This window comes from Oryctolagus cuniculus, chromosome 8 (genome assembly GCF_964237555.1).
Source record: "Oryctolagus cuniculus chromosome 8, mOryCun1.1, whole genome shotgun sequence".
Lineage (NCBI taxonomy): Eukaryota > Metazoa > Chordata > Mammalia > Lagomorpha > Leporidae > Oryctolagus > Oryctolagus cuniculus.
In genome coordinates, this window is record NC_091439.1 from 116891993 (window position 1) to 116911879 (window position 19887).

A 19887-nucleotide genomic window follows, 5' to 3' on the forward strand; every position below is an offset into this window, starting at 1 on the left:
ACAGATTTTCTCCTATGTGGTTATCTAGTAGTTGTATAGCTTTGCCTTTTATATTTAAAGTAGTGGTCCTTTGGAGTTGGGGTGTTTTTGGTTGTTGTCCTTTATTCCAGCCCTGCATATTACTCTGGGAGATACACACACAAAGCTGGCACTCTTTCTTCCCCTAATTGGGTGCTGTGCCATTCACTAGCAGTCTGTGCTCGTTAGGGGTTAAGTCTCTGCAGACTTGTGACTGGTTCCCGAGGGGCTCCCACTTTTTCAGGAAGGAAGGGTCAGTGTACTCCTCTTCCGATCCATTCTCTCTGGTACAGTGCCAAGGCTCGAGTTGCTGAGCCCAGTGGATGCTGAATCGTCTCTCCCTGTGTTTCCTAAGCCTCTCCTGCCACAGAGGCACCATGTCCATGCAGGCGAATTGCAACTCTGAGTCCCTGTTCATCCTGCAAAATACAAAGTCGGGAGCTTCTGCAGGAGACTGTCCTCTCCCGGGCTAGGACGTAGCCCTGAAGCGCAACTTCCCAAGGAAAATGCTAGCCTGGCCCCAGGCACCAAGAGCAGAATCAGGGTGAGGACCCGGCCAACGAACCACACTTTCAACTCCCTTAACTCAAACACAGAAAGACTAAGGAGATGTAGTGATATAAGACAAATGCCATGTGAACGCAAGGGCTTATGTTGAGACACCATCTGTCCTGGGCACATAGCCAGCTCCACAGAGAGCCAGGCGGTGACCAGGTCGGGCCTTGGCTGTGACCTCTGCCACCATGGTGCAAGCCAGGCCACGGACAGCCAAAAACAAATGGTCATGGCTGTGTCCTAGGAAATCTTAGAAATGAGTGCCGAAGTAACAGAAAAATCCAAATTTAAAAAATTAAATAGCCACGCCCAGTTGCCTCCAGCTCCCCCAAACCTTGTCCCCACTCTCTTTCCTTTTGTCCGCAGAGTGTGACACTTTCCAATATGCTTAATTTTTTCCCTTTGCTTCATTCTTATCTCATCCCAGGGGAATCTAAGCCCTACAAGAGGGAAAACTTAATGCATTGACGGATACATGCCGCGTGCCTAGAACATGAGTGGGCAGAAATAGTTCTGAATGAATGAATACAAGGAGGGGGGAAATGCAGCTTTTCCTGTACCCCAGCACCACAGGCTTTCTTTGTAGCAATCGCCTGACTCCTGGGCAATGAGAGCATATTCTTAGTTAGCACTGGTTTTGCTTTTGTGGAGTATCTGTCCAAGAGTCGAACAGTTCTCTGCCACATCATGCTACCTTGGAAAGGGGAATCTAGCGTGAGAATCCTACCTATCGTGCGGCCGATCAAGGGTGATGTTTTCCTAGTGAGGCCCTGAGACACGCAGGTGGCAGGTGCGGCAGTGCTGGGTGCATGGGTGTGCGCGGGTGGCAGTGCTGCTGCGTTCTTGAAGGGTCAGCACTCATGACGTGAAGAGTGCAGGAGAGACTCAGAGTGGAGACCGCGCAGGGTCAGGACCTATTCATTTTTCCATAGACGTCAAGGAGGAGGAGTGAGATGAAAGCTTTCTCCGTGGACAGGCTAAGTCTCCAGATGCACTTTCATCCACAAATGCGGTAGATCGGTCTGGAAGCACCGTGGAAGGTAAGACACAGGGAGAGTCGGCACCTTTCGCTGAGAAAGGCTGCAGGCCTAGCACTGGCAGCAAAGCGTGCCTGGTGCCACTGCTTCTCCGGAATATCAAAGCCTGTGCTCTGTCGTGGTTAGCCTGCTCATAAGGTGTTACTTCTCACAATAATCTGCCTCGTGTTGTATGTTTTATAGTGTTTAACTCAACTCACAAAAATATAATAATGTACTTGGCATTAATTTATGTCTATCATTTAGTCTGCTCTGTAGTAGTATTTTGATCCATTTGTAAACACTTCATAGAAATGGTTCCATTAGCCATTTACAAAAATAAGTATCATTAAATTGCAAACAAACTGTTCTGAAATAAAGTGTAGATCAGAAAATTATTTAGATTAAAAGAAATGAACACCACATTTCCTCTTTTCTTCTGGCTGCCCATGTTAAATACCTGTGCTTTTCACTTTAATTGAAGTCTGTATGAGTCTTACATGTCTCATCTAGGTTTATATTACATCTGTACATGTACAAAAGTGTAAACTCATTTTCTGAGGAATTGATTAAATCATGTGTTTGTTCTTGATATAGTGAACAATTCATCTTCATTCAGAAATATTGCCTCTGCTGTGTTAAAATCAAGCTTATAGTAGGCATCATTATCAACTGTTTCGGGCCAGGTCTTGGGCTAGTGCTTTCAAAACTCAGTTCAGGGGCTGGTGTTGTGACACAGTGGCGTATGCCCCGTCTAAAACACCAGCATCCCGTATCCAAGCACCACTTCAAGCGCTGGTGCTTTCACTTCTAATCCAGCTCCCTGCTAATGCACCTGAGCAAGCAGCAAAGGATGGCCCAAGTGTTTGGGCCCCTGCTACCCAGGCGGGAGACAAGAATGGAGCTCTTGGCTCTTGACTTTGGCCTTGCCCATCCTTGGCTGTTGTTTCCATTTGGGGCATTTACAAGCAGGTAGAAGATCTCTCTCTCCTTCTCACTCCTCTTTCCCTCTGCTTTGCAAATAAGTAAACAAGAAATAAATATTTAAAAAATTAAAACAGACTCAATTCCACCAGTATTTGTAGAGTATGTATCTCATGCCAACCACTCTGCCAGCACTTGTCTTACCCAGGAGCCAGATAAAGGCCACCTGGTCTTAGGAATGGGCCGGCTGGCAGGGGTAGAAGCCCATCAGTGAAGAAGGTTCCGAAACGGGATCAAGAATCGGTATGCAGAGCAGTCAGAGCAGCAGGAGGAGAAGGCCCCTCGCGTGATCATGTGCACAGCATCGTCACAGCAAAGCCTGTCAGCTGCCCCCAAGCCAGAGAGCCCGGAGCTCAGGACAGAGGGGAGGAAACCAGTTTGGGGGACGGGGATGGCTGCGGCAATCCTGCATTATGTTGTAGATGCCTGGCCTTGTGGCCTGGAGTGGGGATTAAACTTCCCTGGTGAATGAAACTCCTGGGAAGGGCACCGGGACAGCAGAGTTCCTCTGGGAGGCAGGAAAGGGCTGTTCAGGGAGGGCCCCTCCTCACGTGGGCTGTTTCTCTAGTGCCTTCAGCCAGAAGTAATTGGTAGGTGTAAGGGGCTGATCATGGGGTGTCCTGTGTGTCCCCAACACCTAGAGAGGCGACTGCCCTCAAGCTCAGGCCGTCATGGAAGCGAATCTTGTCATTACAGCATGCAAGTGAAGCTTGGTCACATAAGGGGATTTTGGTCAGTGAGCAGAGCAGAAGGGACATTGTCCCTGGCGGTGGGCACAATGCGTTTGCAAAGTCCCAGCGATGACACGTGTCAGACGAGACTGTGTCAGTGGTGACTGGCAGGAAGCTGTGAAAACTAACTTGAGAACTAAGAAGTAGGTCACGGACTCTGACTCAGATGAGCAGAAGAGCGGAAGCTGTCACTCCACACATCCCTGGGCTCAGACAGCTTCGCAGGGACGACACTGGGATTCCCCTCTTCCTGGTTCGCACTTGGGCTGCTTGCTTTACACTTGTGCTGCGTGAGCTTAAAGAACTTCAGAAGCAAGGAGGGAGACTGATAGCTCAAATTGAGGTGTTTTAAAAAGCAGTCATGGCAGGGCACTAGCAGTCATGCAGGACAAAGTTGGAGGTGACATCACCTAAATCACAAGTCGAGATTCCAGAGTGTGCATTCCAATTAAGTGTTTGCTCGAAATCTTGTTTTCACACTGAATTCCTCATCTTACTGGCCATGCTCTTCCTATTTCTCACTGAAATGTCCTTATAGCAACAGTTTTATGGGAAGAAAATGTTTTCATTACATATTCTACCTGAGTCCCTCTGTAGAAGCCATTTCCACTCCAGTAAAATCAATGTTTCTTTAAATTACTGAAGATATGATTCTGATGATTCTCCCAAATATGATCTCATCATAATAAATGATTTTCATTTCCAAGTTTAACTCCCGCAAATATGACTTGACGTAGATTCTTTTAAAAACTATTTATTTATTTGAAAGCAGAACTAAAGAGAGGCAGAGGTAGAGATAAAGAGAGAGGTCTTCCATCTGCTGGTTCACTCCCCAGATGGCTACAATGGCTGGAGCTGGACAGATCTAAAGCCAGGAGCCAGGAGCTTCCCCCGGGTCTCCCACATGGGTACAGGGGCCGAAGGACTGGGGCCATTCTCCACTGCTTTCTTAGGCCGTAGCAGAGAGCTGGATTAGAAGTGGAGCAGCTGGGAAGTGAACCAGTGCCCATATGGGATGCTGGCACTGCACGCGGCAGCTTTACTCACTGTGCCACAGTGCGGGCCCTTTGGTACAGGTTCTTACAATTGCCTTTTGAGGTTGGTAATAGCTCATTCTGCTGGAGGGGAAGTTGAAATTCAAAGCATATGAGGAATTTCCCGTGGGGACTGTGTCACTGGTTGGGGCAGTTCCCACGATTAAATGAATCAGAGCCTGCAGGGTGACTTTCTGTCTACACCATGGTTGCTGGAGAGAGATTTCAGGGTTCTCATGACAACATTTGCCTGCTAGAAAGATCAAACACTGATCAGAGGCTAGGAGAACAGAGAGAAGGCGGTGGGAAGAATGCAGGGAAGATCAGAAGGTAGGGACCAGCAATGGGAGGAGGAGGATGGTGGGTGTGGGACTCAGCTCTAGGACTGGTGGCACCACCTGCTCTCAAGCTGCTCAGCCCACAGGGGTGCCCGAGGAGGAGCTGCCCATGGATCACAGCCAGGGTTGGTGAGAAGCAGAGGGCAAGCAGGTCCTGTCAACACCCCCGTGTGCCTGGCCCCGTCCTGGGCCGCTGTGGTGGCACTGGGTGAGAAGGGACACTTGGGGAGGAGACAGAGGTGACTGATGTGTGTACTGAGTGTGGGATCTGATCTTGTGACAAAGATGCACACAAAGCAAGCTTTGCATCTGCAGATGTCTCGGCAGTCGTCATGAGACTGGGAATCTCGAGTCTTGGGTGTGTGCTGCATTTCTGGAACTGTGAAAATGCACACACACGTTAGGACCTGAACCCTCATTGATTTCTGACTTCCTGACCATCAAGAATCTGTCTGTTCAAGAAAGACTCCAGGCCCCACCGTGCTTCTTCCCAAATCTGTGCCTGAGCAGCTTGGATTTCCTATTCCTCTGCATGTTGTCTCTTCGGTAGAGATGGGGTTTGAGTTTTCCACTGGGGTACTACTGTTGGACCCAGAACAAAGGGCCTTGCCCACTGACCTGCACTCAAGGGTGCAGCATCGTCCTCTGGCTGACCTTCTTCCTACACAGAAAGCAGAATGCTCCAGTTCTTTTTCAGGCCACCCAAGACCCTGGAGTCCCTGCCTCACTGGATTGGACCCGCTTCTCTGAGCTGGGCCATCTCCCTGGGACCCTCCTGCCGAGAGTACATAGTGTGCCTGGGTGTGAAGGGTTTTCAGGAGCTAAGAGGAGTGGAAGCCATCAGCTTGGCATCCACACACTTGTGGGATAGCCCGCGAGGTCCAGGGGAAGCAAACAGAAGGAAGTGAGCAGCTGCCAGCAGGCTGTCTCCCTGCATCAGTGTTTCAGGAATGAAATCGGGGATCCTGGTGACTCTAAACCCACAGCTGACTTCCTTATCCTGTGACTCTGTGCTTGTCAGGGGAGATGAGAGCGTGTTCTACCAGGAGTTAGCTTGCTGTGACTTTTCCATGTTGAGATGCGTGGTTTGTGGGTCCTGGGTCTCCCAGAGATGAGGGACAGGATGGATACCAGGTCTTCCCCCACTCAGGTGGAAGGGGCCCTGTCTAAAGCATCACCCCACTTAAGGGCTTCACTGACATGAACGTGAACTAGGCTGTGTCCACTCTTCACATGTAGCAATTCTTGCTTTAATTCCTTTACAAAAGGTCCATGAAGAAGAACTTCTGGTAGCTCATTTAAAGCAGTTTTATTTATAGAAAAAAAGTTAGGACTCTAACTTTTTGTTGTTGTTGCTGTTGTTGTTGTGTGTGTGTGTGTGTTTTTTTAATTGAGCTCCTAACATGGCACTAAGACAGAGCTTCTGGTGTAGCAGTGACATTCCGTAAATGCTGATGAGAAATAGAGACGGGCTTTGTGAGCAGAGCATGCTACAGTTTATTGCACAGCATGGCTATGGGGGAGGGAGTGCCTGGATTCCTGGGTAGCCATGGAGGGCAGTTCTCAGAAGTTGGCAATGACGCATACTCCAAGTACTGAACTTGGCAGGGACTAAAAGAAGTAGCATCTCAGGGGAAGGCTGCATCCAGGGAGCAGCCCTACACTGAGCCATGAATTTGTAGATTGCAGGAATTGAGGCGCCATGGAAGAGGGAGGTGGGTAGGGCTGGATCCCATGGGACCCCGCAACTGGGCTGTGGAGCAGAGTGACAGGGAATGCACAGGATGGTAAAGAGGGGAGTGGCAGGCCGGCGCCGCGGCTCACTAGGCTAATCCTCCACCTTGCGGCGCCGGCACACTGGGTTCTTGTCCTGGTCAGGGTGCCGGATTCTGTCCCGGTTGCCCCTCTTCCAGGCCAGCTCTCTGCTGTGGCCAGGGAGTGCAGTGGAGGATGGCCCAAGTGCCTGGGCCCTGCACCCCATGGGAGACCAGGAGAAGTACCTGGCTCCTGCCATCGGATCAGCGCGGTGCGCCGGTCGCAGTGCGCCAGCCACGGCAGCCACTGGAGGGTGACCCAACGGCAAAGGAAGACCTTTCTCTCTGTCTCTCTCTCTCACTGTCCACTCTGCCTGTCAAAAAAAAAAAAAAAAGAAGAAGAGGGGAGTGGCAAGAGTGACTTGCAGCCTGACAAGATCATCCTCAATGCAATGCAGAGAATGGGTCATGTCAGAGGAAGACAGGAAATGCTGGTAGATGTGTAGGGGAAGGTGTTTAAAAATAGTCTCCTCCACCCAGCCAACATCCCCATAGCGGGAGAAGAGAACCAGCAGCCCAGTGTCGGAGCACGCACCCAGGATGGGCCGTGCCTCTACTCACTCGGTGGATGTGCCAGTTCCACACAGGTTTCCAGGATGGGCTGCGGGCCCTCCAGTAAGAGGACGGCCGCACCACCACTCACAGAGAGTGCGTCCTTGGTCTGCTGGTCACAGGAGTGGCCCTCTGTGCTCGACAGTCACCTTGACACAACAGAAAAGTAATCTCTCCTTGGGAAGGGAGGTACTTAGGGAACTTGCCGTCAGGTGCCTGCCCTCGAGGAGGCTGGGAATCTGTTTACTGCGATGGCACACTTCAGGAGGTGGCTCTGGTCTCCGGGCCCTACAACAAGCAAGAGGATCGTTTAGTTCTTAAGCATCCACATGAGACAGGGGGGGATTGGACCACAGGTGTGCGAGTCCCTTCCATGAGGTAGTGTACTATTTGCACAGAACCTGCACATTGAACTATTTGTAACCCTAATACAGGGGTTCAGGAAGAGTTTGGGAAAGAGCAGCAAGGAAGACTTCTGTCCATATTCATTACAGATGCAGTTATCATTTCTAAGTATTTTCCATCAGGGGTTGGCTGGCCCCAGGAGTGCAAAACCCGTAGGTGCAGAGGTGACTGTATACAGGAATGGGAGCTCTGTGAACACAAATTTCTTTATTTTTTAAGAAGATTTATTTATCCATTTGAAAGGCAGAGTTACAGAGAGGCAGAGGCAGAGAAAAGGAGTCTTCCATCTGATGGCACTCCCAGATGGCCGCAACGCCAGAGCTGTGCCGATCCAAAACCAGGAGCCAGGAGTCTTCCCTGGGTCTCCCAAGCGGGTGCAGGGGCCCAGGCACTTGAGCCATCTGCCACTGCTTTCCAAGGCCACAGCAGAGAGTGGATCGGAAGTGGAGCAGCCGGGACTCAAACTGGTGCCCACGTGGGATGCCAGCACTGCAGACAGCGGCCTCACTCGCTATGCCACAGCGCCAGCCCCTGTCAACACACATTTCTAAACAAAGTTCAGAAAACATGCAAGGAAGGCTTTGTTCATTTAACAGGATGGGGCCTAGTTGTTAAATTTTGTTGTGGTAAAATAGACAATGGACACATTTTGTATATGCCTTTAAAATGCATTCTGTGGGCTCCCTGGAGTCCAAAGATGACTGTACTTGGAACGAGACTAGGTCCTCAGAGCTCCTCATAACACAGGGGCTCCCTTCTCTCACTGCTGCCTGTGATGAAGCACCAGGCCCTTTGCTTTGACGTGACCTGGAGCACGTGTGTGAGTTGCTGGGGCTGGCGAGAGTGGTTCTGGATCCTGCTGACCAGGTAGCGAGACAATCCCTTAGCTCCTAATGAGCCTGCAGCAAGCACCTCTGTGACTTGAAATAGTGCAGGTGAGCCCCACGGGAAATTGAAAAAGACGCCGCTCATCGCCCCGGGGAGCAGTGCCTCCTTTTTCTAAAGTAATAGAGGGAGAAGACTGATGGGACTGGAAATATTGTTTTCTTATTTACGGCGAGAAACTGGCAAGATTCAGAGTCACCAAAATCCCATTTGGAGAAAAAATATTTAAGGGAAAACTGAGTAAAAGGAGGTTGTAGCACATAAAAGAACACAATCAGAAAGGAGAAACGAGAGCAGGCTTCGTCGGTCACCTTGCCGTGACCCTGAAGGTGGAGAAGCGCTTTCTGCCCCATGCAGTGTCTGGTTGGGGCTCACACTATCCCGCGTCAGCCTCAGTGCCTGCGGCAGGAGACATCTTTCCACCACTCACAACCAGAGGAGGGTGAAACAAAACTCGTTTCAAAGATCTGACCACCAGTGGTCCCGCTGCACTGGGTCCATCTTTTCCTCCCTGAAGCCCTTATTATTATTATTATTTTTAAAATGCAATCTGCATAACCCTAGGAGCTTTTATTTTTATGTTGTACGTCTAAAAGGAAACATGTTAAGAGTTGGGAGTTCACTTCAGCTTGAGTGAGCCTTGGTTTCTGGTTTGCTGTCATCTCCAATCGTCTTTGAGCGCATACAAGCGAATGCGTGTGTGATTTCTGAGCGCAGATACACCCCTCCCACCTCAGCCCACACCCACACATGCTCGGCATAAGCTTCAGCTAATTATGCAGGCACTGGATTGGAGCTTATGGTAGCAGCACCTAACGTTTTCCGGCATGCCCTTTGATTACAGTATCCTCCCGAGGGAATTCGGTGTGTAAAGTGGTCCTCCCGAGGGAATTCAGTGTGTCATAATGTCATAGTGATATTCCCGAGTCATAGTGATACTCCCGAGGGAATTCAGTGTGTCATAGTGATACTCCCGAGGGAATTCAGTGTGTCATAGTGATACTCCTGAGGGAATTTGGTGTGTAATAGTGATACTCCCGAGGAAATTCGGTGTGTAATAGTGATACTCCCGAGGGAATTCGGTGTGTCATAGTGTCATAGGGATACTCCCGAGTCATAGTGATACTCCCGAGGGAATTCAGTGTGTAAGAGTGGTACTCCCGAGGAAATTCAGTGTGTCAGAGTGATACTCCCAGGGGAATTCAGTATGTCATAATGTCATAGTGGTACTCCCGAGTCATAGTGATGCTCCCGAGGGAATTCAGTGTGTCATAGGGATACTCCCGAGTCATAGGGATACTCCCAAGGGAATTCAGTGTGTCATAGTGATACTCCCTAGTCACAGTCATACTCCCGAGGGAATTCGATGTGTAAGCAGAGATGATTTGGTCTTCGTTGCAGAGGACACACGACCATTAGGGCACCTGCTGGTTCACTTGCTGCTTTTCCGTGAAAGTTTAAGAGGCGTTCTGGGGTAAATGTGCTGTTTGCTTACCTAAATTTAGGATGGACTAGATTAAGTAGTGATAAAAGAAACAAAACCACACAGGAAGTAAGGGTTTTTCCTGAGGGACAGCTCTGAGCCTGCCGCAGTAATGTGCAGTGGGAATTCCAGAGAAGGGACGAGGGTCCCTGGCGTGTTGCAGTCCAAATGCACAAGATTCTATTGGCTGCCGGGAAAGTGTTCCGCAGAACACATGAATTGCATGGCTGATGCTCCTGTTAAATTCTTACTCATGTACAAATTTGTACACCTTTGTAGTTTTATGCATCCTTGCATTTAATAAATATCAAGTAAAAATTTGAAAAAGGAAGTAAAAAAATGTCTCTTGGGCTTTAAAGTTGGAAACAGATTTTTCTCTGTTACCTCCTTGGCTTGTTTTCTAAATTTTTATTTTTAAATTATTGAAATACTAAATTGTATAGATTTTATAAGTATCACTATATTTAGTATGGCTAGTACCATGTAATGATTATTTTAGTACTATTTCATTTTTAAAGATTTAGTTTTTCATTTATTGGGAAAGCAGAGGGAGACAGAGACGGCAGAGATCTCACATCTGCCTTGCAACTGCCAACTGCTGGGGTGGTGCCAGACAAGGCAGGAGCCAGGAACGCACTCCGGGCTTTCCACTTGGGTGGAAGTTACCCAGCTGGTTGGGCCATCACCTGCTCCTTCCCAGGGTGTGGATTTTCAGGAAGCTGGGACTCAGGAATGAACTCAGGCACTTTGATACGGAATGTAGCACCCGAGCGGCGTCTTAACTGCTGTGCCAATGCCTGCCCCATGACTTAACCATGAATAGGTTTAGCACTCATTCAAGAAGCTCAAGGGAATGCATATTTTGGAAAGAAACTACATGCATTTTGAAAAGTTTTGCACTGGGCAGGTGCTGTGGCTGAGTAGGTTAAAGCCCCAGCCTGCAGTGCTGGCATCCCATATAGGCGCCAGTTCAAGTCCTGGCTGCTGTACTTCGGATCCAGCTCTCTGTTATGACCTGGGAAAGCAGTAGAAGATGGCTCAAGGTTTTGGATCAGCTCCGACCATTGTGGTCATCTGGAGTGTGAACCAGCAAGTGGAAGACCTCCCTGTTTCTCTCTCTTTCTGGCTCTGCCTCTCTCTGTAACTCTGTCTTTCAAATAAATAAAATACATCTTAAAAAAAGGAAAGTTTTGCACCAATATAAACCTTTTTAATTCCATTTTCCACCAGTTTTTTGAAATCCTCTTATATAAACTGGAAAACAAATTATCACTTATAGATAAACACATAATTGTGCATGTAACCACTTGCCTGAGAAAGGTTTTGAAATCCAGCCCAGTAAACAAGATTGTAAACAATGGGATTTATTCTCTCTCTCTCTCTTTCTCTCTTTCCTTCTTTCCTTCTTTTTCTTCTCTCCCTCTCTCTCTCCCCCTCCTCCCCTCCCCTCCCTTCCCCTCCCCTCCCCTCCCCTCCCCTCCCCTCCCCTCCTCCCCTCTCCTCTCCTCTCCTCTCCTCTCCTCTCCTCTCCTCTCCTCTCCTCTCCTCTCCTTCTTTCTTTTTTTTTGAACAACAGAGACGTCTCACCACAAGCAGGGCACAGATGGGTATTGAATCTACAGGAACATTGCACAGAGACAGCCCAGGGTCGTAGGTAAAAATGCGAGCTCAGCGCAGGTGCTGTCTGGTGATTGAAGCCCACAGCACTGTTGTCTTGCCATTTCTACCTTTTGATGGGGACACTCTTAACTAGATGGTGGGGCCTTCTAACTACCAGCTCTGTACCTGTGGTTGTGGCCTGAAACCTGCCACTGTCCTTCTTCTCTCAGAGACATGGGCTCACCCTCTGCCCTGTCAGCCAATCTCTGCAGCCTCTGGGAGCAAATGGAAGCTGTGCTGGTGTCCCGCAGTGGGTCTCCTACAACCCTTCTTGTTCCCTTCCCTTTGCAGAGCCGGTGCAGGCACCCAAGCACCGTCTTTCCAATATCCATCACGAATTCTGCTTTTAAGTAGAATTTCTCTACTTGAAACGCTGAAGGTGAGGACGGCACTGTGCTTAAGACATAACTGCAGAGCCGGCGCCGCAGCTCACTAGGCTAATCCTCCGCCTAGCGGCGCCGGCACACCAGGTTCTAGTCCCGGTTGGGGCACCAGATTCTGTCCCGGTTGCCCCTCTTCCAGGCCAGCTCTCTGCTGTGGCCAGGGAGTGCAGTGGAGGATGGCCCAAGTGCTTGGGCCCTGCACCCCATGGGAGACCAGGAAAAGCACCTGGCTCCTGGCTCCTGCCATCGGATCAGCGCGGTGCGCCGGCCGCAGCGCGCTGGCCGCGGCGGCCATTGGAGGGTGAACCAACGGCAAAGGAAGACCTTTCTCTCTGTCTCTCTCTCTCACTGTCCACTCTGCCTGTCAAAAAATAAAAATAAAAATAAAATAAAATAAAAAAAAAGGCATAACTGCGGTTGCGGGGCCACCTCTTTGCAATGTTATAAGAAACCCTTTCAAAATTCGTCCAGTGAACATGCGTTCAAGGCCCCCAGAATAAGTTGTTCTTAGTTTTTCTAAATGTATTACTCAGCCTGCCAGAAAATGAAGACCCCTCGCTGCTTCCGAAATCGTATAACATGCAGAGGGATTGTGGGGTTCAGGGACTTTGTCCTGGTGGCCTCTGCGGATCGCTATGACGCTTGGAAACAAAGCCAGTGCCTTTCTGATGCTGGAGATGTAATGGTAGCTGCCAATATACAGCCAGAGCTCCAGAGAAGGCTCCATTCTCAGTATGAAAGAGAACACAGAGACAGATGCAGATATGAAGGAGGCACGTAGAGCTGTGGACAGATGTAGGCACAGACTGACGTGGACATGGATGTTATATGGATATAGCTGTCGATATGGATTAGATATGGCTATAAATATGTAGGCATGGCTGTATTTACATACCGGGATATACGTATGGATGTAGATATTGAGGTAGATAGGTGGAGCTGTGGACATAGAAATATGGGTACAGATATGGGTACAATATAGCTGTGGCTATGGATATGAATATAGTTGTGGTTATAGGATGGCTGAATATAGATATGAATGTGGGTGTGGATATGGACAAAGGTGTAGAAATGAAGTAGACAGAAATTCAGATATAAATATGGAAATTGGTATAGATACAGATATAAATATGGATGTAGATATGGATATCAATGCAGACTTAACCATGAACATATAACTGACAGCTCCAAGCAGGTGTTGAAGTAGTTTATGGGTGAAATCACACTGTCTGTGCGGTCCAACATGCCACAAGACGAGAATTTGAATTTGAAGGCTTTTGCTGTTGCTGGTGCAAAACAGAATCGCATGTGAGCCCGCTGAGGGTGGAGGAACCTACAGAGCACACTACCAAGAATCACCACAGGTAGAGCTGCCAGAGACCACGTGCCGAAGTCAAGGCATCTCAGCTACATTTGTCTGCGTGAGATGTTGGAATTATCACCAGATTCAGACTGCAAGAACGCAAAAAAGGCTAAAAATATGAATAGAAAACAGTATACTAGTTCAATGGCCAACTGTGTTTGAAAATATTCCAGACTGTCACATATTCTTACTAAAGGAAATTTGGAAAAAGAATGAACATAAAAAAATTATAACAGATGAAAGCTCTGAGATTGAAAGAGAAAGAAAACGTAGTGAGCAAATTGATGAAGACGCGCAGAAATACACACAACCTTCAGCTGTATGCAGTGGTCATAATGAGAGCTTGTAGGGTTTATGAGAACGCAGTAGTAATGACAATGTCTACTTTTTCAAAAATTAGCTGCACTACTTGACAGCAATAACTTGTCAATAGTTAGCAGCAGTGAAAAGTAAAGTGTTCTAGGGTTTGAAAGACACAGGTAAGAATATTACAACTGAATACAGACTAAATTTTCTCCTAATTTACTAAAATAAATAAGTGAACATATAGGAATTGACCAGCAGAAAAGCCAACAGAAAAGCAGGAAGAGGGACTGCATAGACAGCACAAGGTAAATGGTCTCGGTTAATCCGAGCAGAGGGGGAGGTTCATGAAGTTCATACAGCTAACCAGTTAAGAGGCAAGATGCTTACACTGAATTAACAACACCATCTGGGGTGGGTGTTTAGCCTAATATTTTGGACACCAGTTAGGATGCCCATGTCTCCCATCACAGTGTATGAGTTGAGTCCCTGGCTCTGGTTCCTGATTCCAGATTCCTGCCAATGTCGACCCTGGCAGGCAACAGTGATGGCTCCAGGAGTTATGTTGCTGCCACCCATGTGGGGGGCCTGTAAGTTCCTGGATCCAACTTTGACTCACATTCCAGCCCAGACTGTTGCAAGGATTTGTGCAGTGAATCAGTAGATGAGGGTGAGAGTTTTCTCTCTGACTCTTGGTAACAGTAAATACCATCTGACCACATGCTGTCTGGTGGTGCGAGGACACAACAGCCACACACACAGGAGTTTCTGTGGCACTGTCTGTGCAGGAGCTGCAGGAGCCATGGCCCAGGGACCCACGCGGGGCCTGTGGAGGTACTGTGGCACAGACACACAGCGGGAGACTAAGACAATGAGAGCAGCCCCCTGCCCTGAGCCTGAGCACACTGACTCGCAGACATGAAACTCGGGTGAGAAACAGAGTCACAGAACTCACAGGATGCCATTGATGTCGACTGAAAGGCATGAGAAAGGGCGCCCATCCAGGTGGCCTTTAGAGTGCATGGGTTTAGTAGCAGTGACCAAGAGCGAGGGAGCGGTAAACCTGGCTCCAGGGCAGCGACTTCACCTGGGGCAGAGGGAAGCCCTGAATGGGGAAGCACAGTGTGGGTGCCTGTGGATGCTATTGATGTTTCGAGAATAATACTCTGTGTCGTACGCAGGTGGTGGTAACGCAGATGCTCCTTCTACTGTTCTTACTGTGCTAGCGATGCACATAGCATGCAATAGAAACCAGTGAGAGAAAAGCAGTGAATGGTTAAGACGGCTCCGACAGCAGCTAGCTCAGGGGGTAACAGGGAGAGACAAGTCTGCCGCTTGTCGGACTTCATCATCACAGTGGACTCGATAAGGCATTTGCTGGTCTCTCTCACTGATTAGTGCATGGGAGATCAGTGAGCTCAAGTGGCCATTAGTGCTAATTAAGTTCTAATGACAGGGCCTGAGTGTGCAGCAGAACCTTGATGTCCGACTGCAGGTCACTCTGTGTCCTGCAGCCTGCACCCTCTAACTCTTCCCTCTGTCCACGCCGGCTCTGTTAACTGGCAGTGTCCTCAGGAGCACAGAGCAGTTTGTTCTTTCCGACTCCCGCCTTTCCAGCTGAGTGGACTTCCTTGATCTAGCTCTGCACCAAGCCAAGCTGCAGGGGGTGCAAGGCAAGAGACAAAGAGCAAAGGCTCCTGCTCCTCTGAATTCTGAATCCACGGCTGTCAGGATGCTAGGCTGCTGATGACAGAGCATGTGGGACAAAATGTAGTTGGCTCTTTGTGTCTCCTGACTTAGCTGAACACAGCCCAGAGGAGGCTGGGGGGTGCCAGACCAGCGTGCTGTTGGGGGCACCGGGTGCAGCCTGCTCTGTGTGGGTGGCAGGGCCTGGCAGCACGCGGCCCTGTGCTCCCAGAAGCTCTTGCTCTCCTGCTTGGCAGATGCCAACTTGTACTCAGCTGGTTTGGAATTCCTGATACTTGCTTTTCGTAAAATGGCAGGGACATCCTTATAGCTTTTTTTAAGATGAGGGTGGCCATACAACTTATTGTCCAAATTGGAAATTTTTGGAAAGTAAAAGGGGGTAATTGATAATTTCACCAAGACCGCAGTTTTTGTGGGACCGAAGCTGGTTAGAACTGTAGGACCTACCTGGTTAGAACTGACGAGTTGTGTCCTCTGACTCCTGCCCCTGCCTCTGGAATTGCAGCCTGTCACCCGCACTGGCCCCGATATTAAGGACATTTTCCCAAGGTTCCTTGAGATCAGTGTGCTCCAATTATTTAACTTCCAGTGTGTGTTTTCAGTAAAATATTGCTAAAGAGAAAATCAGAGGGGAAGGGGTATGTGTGTGTGTGTGTGTGTGTACCTAGTATTCGCATAACACAGCAAGCTTGGTGCCTTCCCTAACTGGTTGCAGTCTCAGTGGGATTTGGCATTTGTCAATGTGAGCACAGTGGAGATGCATGTCGTTGAATGTATCCCTGGGAGAGCTCACTGGTCTCACAGGCTCACAGGTGGACAAAATGATTCCTTCTGCCAGTGCAGAGTGCCTTGGCCGCAGGAGCCTCCACAGCCGCATGAACGTAGGAACCACTTCCAGACACTTGACCTCATGTTGTCTGTTCCTGCAGCAACAGTCGCATCCACCTGCAACGACCCAGGAATGCCCCAGAATGGTACCCGCTACGGAGACAGCCGGGAGCCGGGCGACACCCTCACCTTCCAGTGCGATCCGGGGTACCAGCTCCAAGGACAAGCCAAAGTCACCTGTGTGCAGCAGAACAACAGGTTCTTCTGGCAACCGGACCCTCCCACCTGCATAGGTACCGTGCTGTTTTGGACACGACTGTGTGTTCTGATTGCAACCACGCGGTAAATGGATTAGTTCTTCAGAACCGTTTCTCCGGAGGTTCTTAAATGCCCCTGCACTCTCTGAGACTACACTGAAGTTTTATTGTAAACCTCTAAGCTTTATTTTATTAGGTGAAATAAAGGAAGCAGTTGACTTAATGTACAGTAATTGACAGTTATCCAGCGTTTCCTGTCCTTAGCAAGTCTTCTATAAATATAGATCAAATTATTGCAATTTAAAATTCCAGGTGGCTCAAAATTGGTAACTTACCATTGCTAGTCTCATTTTTAATATAGAAAATGGCCTTAAGCAAAAGCCTACTCACTAAAAAGTACTTTCTCTTCCTACGTTTTTCTCTATAATATCAGTGCATTTTAAATAGAATCCCCACACTAGAAATTATACTGCTTACGTCAAAATGAAGATGAAAGGAGAAACTTGTTTCTAAAATTCATTAGAATTTTATAGTTTGACCTTATTAAAAGGATAACAAATGGTTTTGCAGGTGTTGTTTTGGAAAACCATCTCAGGTGATGTATCACAAATATGGTTGTAGGGCAATATAAACTTTTATATGGAATTTGTAATGACACAAAATACCCATTGGGAGTATCCCACCATAATTCAGTACAGAAACTACTAACCTTTAGTCTCTGAACTATCACAGTTTCGTTAGCACTTCTTCATAATCTACTTGGAAAGTTAAACTTCAGCCTGCAAAGAGCGGACAGGCCATGAGAAGACAGGACCAGAGTCCATTAGCCATTTTCACATGGCGACCTCGAGGGGATTTTGTGGCTGGAGAGGATTTTTGGCGTCACAAACACAGCACAGGGAACTTCTCGGCAGCCTTGCCAGGCTGTGACACCCAGCCCTTCCCTTAAAGCGCGGAACTTACCGTGCTTTGCTGCAGACGGCTGAGCCACGACAGCTGCCCGGTAGACCCTACCCTCAACACACAGCTTCCTCAAACGGAGGTCTGTGCCTGCTCTGCCTCTCACCCCTTTGCTTCATGAATTTTGTGTCAAGCCCAGTTCTCAAGAGACTCGCAAGTCCTTGCCTGTTTCTTTCTTAATGTGGGGTAATCACCTATGATGCATCACTCACTTTAAGCCAGTGGCCTGTTTTTAGGAAGGGAAACCTTCTTTAAGCCAGTGGCCTGTTTTTAGAGAGGGAAGTCATCTTCTCACAGTTCTCATGCTTTTAAGCTCATGAAGGAATATGCTGAGCAGACGTACTAACAGACGTAACAACCATCTGTTAGTCTCTTAAAGGCAGTGGGCCGGTTTTCAACACCTAGGTATTAAGTGTGCCCGCTACAGCCTTCTGTTCGTCCGTCTCCTAGTCCCTAACTTTGACCAGCAGGTGACCGCTCTCATCCTTAGCGAAGCAGCCAGAGAACGGGTCCTCTGCCTTCAGTACCAGCTCCAAGCACAAGCTGAGTTCACCCCTCGGCAGGTGACTACCAAATTGTTTGGGCAGCTGAACCTACTGAAATGCATAGGGATTATGGAATGGAAAAATAGAGATGTACACTTGGAAATAAGTGAGTGGTCTTTTAATTTCATGGTAAAATCCGCCCCCCCCCCCAAACAGAGGTTTAGGTACTCTGCGGAAACTTGCTTGACGGTCCCATCTAACTCAGTGTTAGCACTCACATAAATTCTCTCAAGATTAGACACACTTAAAAATTTCTCTGTCACTTTGCTTATTAAAAGCTAATACGTGTTTGTTGAAATGAGGAAAAAGAAAGCAGAAGAAAATCAACATTGATTTACTTGGGGGCAATTTCTATGATCATAAAGATGCATAAGTAAATTTCATAACTATCCTGCTTACAAGCTGTCTTTAGAATGTTTTGAATGACATCATCCTGCGTGATTATTTCAATTGCATTTCCCTGTTGGCCGGTACATGGTGAATATCTTTCGCTTCCCTGCTTTCGGTGGTCTCCCATTGGAAGGTACCTGGGCACATCACCATTTTTCAGGACCACTGTCCAGCATGTCCTTGGATCCACCAGTACTGATTTCACAAGTCCTTTGTTAGTTCCGAGATAGCTGTGACAAGCATGCTGTTACAAACGCATTTACCATTACTGGTGAATGGCGAACGTCATCTTTCAACAGACTTACTTGTTTCTCAGACTTTTCAAACACTTGGCATCTTTTTAAAAAAATTTTTGTTGTTGCTGGAGAAGCAGATTTACAGACAGAGAAAGGGAAAGACAGAGAGAAAGTTCGTCTGTCTGCTGGTCCAATTCCCAAATGGCTGCAATGGCCAGAGATGGGCCAATCCAAAGCCAGAAGCCAGGAGATTATGGGTCTCCCACGTGGATGCAGGGGCCCAAGTACTTGTGCCAACTCCCATTGCTTTCCCCGGCCATTAGCAGGGAGCTAGATTGAAAGATGAGCAGCCAGGACATGGACCAGTGCCCATATGGGAGACCAGCGCCATAGGCAGAAGCTTAGCTTACTGTGCCACAGTGCTGGCCCCCAAATATTTGGCATCTTCAACTGATAATGTAACAGCTTTTGTCCTTTTTCTTGTGACTATTGGCTGTTTGAATTCATTGCTTCCTGATCCACCGGCTTATTTCTTCTTTCCACTTTCTTCTTAGTGTAGGAGTCCCTCCTGCTGTCTGTTCAGCTCTCTGTCTCTTTGCTCAATCTCTGGGCCCCTCTCCTGTTGCATGGGCCCCCTGAGTTCAGCAGCTGTCACCTGCTGTTAACTTGGCTGGTGGTTGGCTCAGATGGCTCCTTTTCACACTTCCCCGAGGAGTCCCACATCGTTTTCTTCAGCTGTGTCTTAAATGACTCATTCTCCAGACAGGAGGAGCTGGTTCCTGTTTCTGTTCACATTTTCTTCTCTTTTTACAAGATTTATTAATTTATTTTAAAGTCAGAGATACAGAGAGAGAAGGAGAGAGAGAAAGAGATCTGCCATCCACTGGTTCACACCCCAGATGGCTACAATGGCCAGGACTGGGCCAAAACCAGGAACCGGGAGCTTCATTTGGGTCTCCCACTTGGGTGGAGGGATCCAAGACTTGTGGTTTCTTACAGTTCCTTCCCAGGTGCTTTGGCAGGGAGCTGGCTCAGAAGCAGAGCAGCTGGGACTTGAACCGCCGCCCACATGGGATGCAGGGGTCACAAGCAGCTCAGCCTGCTGCACCGCCCAACACCGTCCCCCATTTTCTTCTTTTCTGAAAGTTTCACTTATTTATTTATTTTTTCATTTATTGGAAAAGCAAAGAGAAAAACAGAAAGAGAGGCAAACAGACATCTCCCATCTACCGATTGTCTATGAAGAGACTTGAAGCTTTCAGGGCTGGGCCAGGCAGAAGCCAAGAGTCCCGAAAGCATCAGGGTCTCCTTCCAACAGGGCCCAAGTGCTTGAGCCAGGATCTCCTGTGCCCTCCCTGGGTGCACACGAGCAGGCAGCTGAATCAGAGGTGGAGGAGCCAGGACTAGACCTCACATGCTCCAGTGTGGGTCCACGCGTTCC

General features: G+C 48.4%; 1 protein-coding gene across 3 annotated transcripts in view; it reads left to right on the top strand.

Moving 5' to 3' along the window:
* Positions 1 to 19887, top strand: part of CSMD1 (CUB and Sushi multiple domains 1) — a 2053194-nt gene that overhangs the window by 1773670 nt on the left and 259637 nt on the right. For all 3 annotated transcript variants that reach the window (XM_070047233.1, XM_070047234.1, XM_070047235.1), the window contains one exon: positions 16160 to 16351. In XM_070047233.1, the coding sequence (XP_069903334.1) occupies positions 16160 to 16351 (192 nt within the window). The remainder of the gene's footprint in view (positions 1 to 16159; positions 16352 to 19887) is intronic.